The sequence below is a fragment of the Pangasianodon hypophthalmus genome, chromosome 4 (genome assembly GCF_027358585.1).
Source record: "Pangasianodon hypophthalmus isolate fPanHyp1 chromosome 4, fPanHyp1.pri, whole genome shotgun sequence".
Lineage (NCBI taxonomy): Eukaryota > Metazoa > Chordata > Actinopteri > Siluriformes > Pangasiidae > Pangasianodon > Pangasianodon hypophthalmus.
In genome coordinates, this window is record NC_069713.1 from 7,370,143 (window position 1) to 7,375,312 (window position 5,170).

A 5,170-nucleotide genomic window follows, 5' to 3' on the forward strand; every position below is an offset into this window, starting at 1 on the left:
CTTTGCAGTTATCGAGCTGCTCACCGGTTCGAGGGGCCGAACCCACAGGTGCAGGTCGTCTGGCTGCGACAGACACCTGCTACACCGGTGGAGCGTCGTTAACATGATCCGCCTCCATACTTAACTCACAATGAGAATTCCACTAGGCCAAAAGCGTCGTCGCACGAGATACTTAGCAAAATGCTGCGTAGTCTCCATCTTCCATCTGCATCACCCCTGCGTGCCCCCAAGCCATCCACGCTGTCGCTTGCCCCGACATCTTTCCCACCGCATCTTCTTGCATCTTTCTAGAGAAGAGGAAGGGCTTCAGCCAGTGCTCACTCTCTCATAGAGGAGCACATAGGCGCTAGTCGACCTCATCTTTAACACGTCCGTCTCGGTGGTCAGAGTGACCCGCTGGTCATTGTAGGTCATCCACTGGTGACTGGAACTGGAACAATCACTCAGATAATGTCCTGGGAAAGGGACATGATCAGCAGTAGTACATATGGATCACTATAAAGTGTGTTTGCTATGAATGAAACAAAAATGTGGATCACTATAAAATGTGTTTTCCTAATTAATTAATAAATATGCAGGCTGTAGTTATAAGTGTGTGTATGTGTGCTTATATCTTACCACATAATGTTGTGCTTCCAACATGGCTCAGGACACTGATCAGTCGATACGCGGCAGCTGATCTACCCTAAAAACAACACACATCACAATACAGATCACATACAGATACAAAACTTGAGTCTACACACTACATCCTATTGCATCCTTCCCAGCTCTCTTTCCTATCTTTCTCACTGCATCTACATTGTGTCTCTCTGTCTCTCTCTCACCAGTTCATTTCTGTCTGTCTCTCTGGCCTCAGCTTTGCTGTTCTCTACATGAAGAAGGAAGGCACAAAGGAAAGATTAGCTCTTCTTTAACTAATATGGATGTGATTTATACTGGCTGTAAACATTAGCTGACTCTCTTGGACTCTCTTGGATTTGAGGCTTGCACTAGTTATTTGCTTGCGATGTACCTATTTCGGGCGAATCTGATTCAGGATGGCAGTTTATCTGCAGCTCAGGTTTGATCTCCACTGGCATATGCAGCTTGACGACTGTGTAATATTCAGTCACTTTGAACCTGTTCAGCTGCAGAATCAGAAACCTGGAGAGAAAAGAAATTAAAAGTAACCTTCGAGCCGAAGAGCCACAGTCACTGGTGGCACACTTACAGCACTTGCGATTGATGCATGACTGACTGACCAGGTTCTTGTCTGTGATGGAAAAGTAAAAAAAGCTTAATCAGAAAATGTGTGACTATTGTGACTATGCGAACGTTACCATTAGGGAAAATGCACCAAACCAAAACACTGCATATGTGAAAATACCTTTATATAACACTCCTAGTGTGTGTGTGTGTGTGTGTGTGTGTGGTAGCCTTACCTGGGCAGAGTGTGGAACGTCCACCTGGAGTTGGCACATTCTCCTCCACACATCTTGCATTTGCTCTCTAACACTGTGGGGTTCTACAATATACACGTTATTCACACTCAGAGATGTCCGTGATAATATGATGTGACAGATATGAAAAAGAAAGAGAAGCAGGCTGAGAGTTACTCACATTAACTATGTCATAGAGGCACTGGTCCACTGAGTTGTGCACCAGGGGCAGAGAGATGTGATTAAACACTTCCACTTTGTTCTGCCTGGATCCACAGCTGCAACACACAACATGCATCAACATCTAATCAACATCTGCATCACATACGAACTCCAAACTCTTTACGTTACTTGTCATACCTGGAGCATGTTATAATGTTCCTCATCTTGAACTTGAAATTGGCCCTGACTGGGCATCTAGGGTCCACATCCTCTTGCCAACCCAGCCATCGCCCAGACTCCTCCATTTGGGTCAGACAGTGGCAGAGGAATTCATGGGCGTCCTATACACACACACACACACACACACACACACACACAGCAGTAAAAATTAAATCATATCCAAAGCATTTTCTTTCTGCATGTTTTAATGTGTGTGTGTGTGTGTGTGTGTGTTTTCTGAGCTCACGTTCTGTTGACTGATGGTGAATTCTGGATTGATGTCTGTAGCTGATTCAATCAGGGCCAGGAGGAGAGAATCCTTGCTGATGCCACCTTGAACTTCAGAGCTCTTTCTCAACCTCGACAACTCCACAAAACATCTGCAAAGGATCCAGGAAAAACTTCCTCTGAAATTCTACCTTCAGTAATATTCCTGAGCTCAGCTCTTATATCACATATTCTTCCACCTTTCCTCCTTGCAAAGATTTAGATCAGTCAATAAGTTTAAGATAAGTCCAGAGTGCAGCGGCGCAGCTTTTTACCAGCACCTGAGACTATTTTACTTGTGCAAAATCTACACTCTAAAATCTTTACTGTCTCTGCATCAAAGAACAAAAAGGATCAAAATCCTATGTCTGTTTTATAAAGGCCTGAATACACTCACTCCCTTCTATCGTTCTGATCTCACACTCTTAGGTCATTTTCACACTTGTCAACACTGATGCCAGGTGTCGATAAAAGTATATATCATTATAATTTATAAAAGTAGCGTATCATTATAATTTATAAATGTACAGTAATGTATAGTCTTAGTACCTGAGGAATGTGTCCTCTAGTTTGTGGACAGAATTGTCCAGCAGGTAGGAGAGCTCTCCGCAAAAAGACTCAGCTGTGAACAGACACTGCAGACTTGCGTTAACGTAGCAGTTGTTTCCAAAATTAGGCAACCTGCAACAGATCCACCTGTTAGACACACAATCTGATCCACAAAAGCACACTCGGGCTGTGTAAACATACGTACACGTAGCAAAGCGCTACTGCTAATGTTTCCTTTTTCTGTATAAATTTATAGGCCCATTAATATTCTAATGCATTCTGGTACCAAACTAATTATGCGTAAACTAATTCCAATCTGAATATTCTTTTTAAATTAAAAATGAGAGACAAACACACATCAATGTGTCATACCCGCCAGTGAGCTCTTGCTTGTCTGTGATGGGGGGCAGAGTCAGAGTCAGAGTCGTGCTGTTTATGTTTCCCTCAGACGGAGTCGGAATCGGGCTCTTTACGTTTCCCTCAGACGGAGTCGGAATCGGGCTCTTCATGTTTCCCTCAGACGGAGTTGGAATCGGGCTCTTAATGTTTCCCTCAGACGGAGTTGGAATCGGGCTCTTAATGTTTCCCTCAGACGGAGTCAGAGTCGTGCTCTTTACGTTTCCCTTACACAGAGTCAGAGTCGTGCCGTTTATGTTTCCCTCAGGGATCATCTTTTTGGAACTGAAACAGTGAGGCATAGAGTTTATAGTGAACTATTTGTGTCTGTGCGTTGGCAGGTCTGGATATTAAAGAGTAAATTTGTACCACTGTATAAAAGAATGTAAATAAGCTTTTCTTTGCTCTGTTTTACTCGTCTGTCTCTCACCTGAATGCATGTGGATCTCTCACCCTTTTCTTGTATTCCATGTAAGAAGAAAAGGCCAACTCCATCAGTACCTCCATCAACTTTGCCATTTCATCCTCCGACTTGAATTGGATCATTTCTTTCTTTTGCTCCTTCCTGTCTTGGCCATGCAGGGTCATCTCCTTCCTTTCCTCCTTTTCTTTCCTCATTGCAGTGGTCCCTGCTGAGCTTTGTAAATTTGTCCTCACATGGGCCTCTTTGACCTCTATGCGTTTCGTCCATGGGTGTTTTGAGATAGGACTCACAATGACCGGCTTTGTTTCGGATGTTTTCATATTAGGCCTATTTGAGGTCGTCTCCTTCCTTTGTGCAGTCTTCTTTTCTTGGCCATGCAGGGTTGTCGTCATCTTTTCCTCCTTTTCTTTCCTCATCGCAGTGGTCCTCACATGGGCCTCTTTGACCTCTAAGCGTTTCGTCCCTGGGAGTTTTGAGGTCGGCCTCACACTGACCTGCTTTGTTTCTGCTTTTTTCATATTAAGCCTATTTGAGGTCGTCTCCTTCCTTTCTGTAGGCTTCTTTTCTTGCCCATACTGTGTTGTCTTCTTCCTTTCCTCCTTCATTGCAGAGATCCTCATCGAGCTTGGTAAATTTATCTTCACACCAGCCTCTTTGCCCTGTATGCATTTTTTCCCTGGGAGTTTGGAGGCTGGCTTCACACTTACCTGCTTCCTTTCTGCACTTTTCTCATTGTGGCTAGTCGAGGTCTTCTTCTTTGTTTTTGAGAGTTGCCCTGGCATGGCCCCCGCTAATAGTTTTAGAAAGACATTTTGCAGAGTCTCTTTTGGAGTTTCTGAGCTGCTGAGGAGTAAACAGATGCTGTTTGTATTCACAGTAACTAGCAGTCAAATTCCATAGTATTTTTAAATACTGGATCTGAGCCTACAACAATCTGTCTCTAAGTACCTATAGTTCTCACAGTTTTCTGATGTCAACATGGAGCTGTATAGTTTTTGCTGTAACTTACCCTTCTGTAAATGATGCAGGTTGCACCTTGTTCTTCTTCTACACAAGAAGAAACACACAGACATCAGAAGGATGCTTATGAAAACACAATAAAAACATAAAATCCTTGTGCTACATTTCAGGTTAGTTATTTTTACTTGCACTCTCTGGCAGTTCTACTTCCTAATTTTGCCAGAGTGCATTTTCCTTCAGAATTACTTAGAAGTGATTCCCATGATTCCCTGCTCCTTTTCACCCATAAAACAAAAGGGATGAAAACTTTGGCACTACACTGAAAGTCAACAAGGTTAATCAAAGAAGCATTCAGACAATTCATGTACTTTACAAGTCTGATATTTCGTGTGATATTTCAGTAACAAATAGTAAATGTGATGTTCGTGTGTGAATATTTTGGATAAAAGATGTTCTTACCCTCCAGAAACACCATTTTGATGTTCTCCTAGCACCATCCTTCTTCTTCTCTGTGGATTTCTCACTAGTTCCAGGCGTCTCTGTTGGTGTTTTTGAGCCGCTGAGGAGTAAACAGATGCTGTTTGTCATCCCAGTCACTATCATTCCAATTTTATAGTATTTTTAAAATCTGGGCCCTGAGCCTACACAATCTCTCTCTGAATTCATTACCCATAATACCTGAGGTTTTGTTTGAGTTTGATCTCATTAAGGAGATGCACATGTCTGTAATGTAGCTTACCTTTCTGCAGGTGTCACAGGTACTGAAGGATGC

The 5,170-nt window shown here is 42.9% G+C and overlaps 1 protein-coding gene across 1 annotated transcript; it reads right to left on the minus strand.

Annotated features, from left to right (window-relative positions):
• Positions 1 to 873: 873 nt before the first annotated feature.
• Positions 874 to 4,273, minus strand: LOC128318136 (uncharacterized). The gene is made up of 8 exons (XM_053233466.1): positions 3,445 to 4,273; positions 2,991 to 3,299; positions 2,619 to 2,750; positions 2,050 to 2,182; positions 1,782 to 1,924; positions 1,603 to 1,699; positions 1,425 to 1,507; positions 874 to 1,146 (listed from the first exon to the last, which is right to left on the minus strand). The coding sequence occupies exons 1-8, from the start codon at positions 4,218 to 4,220 to the stop codon at positions 993 to 995; spliced, it is 1,827 nt and encodes a 608-aa protein (XP_053089441.1). The 5' UTR covers positions 4,221 to 4,273; the 3' UTR covers positions 874 to 992.
• Positions 4,274 to 5,170: the final 897 nt, after the last annotated feature.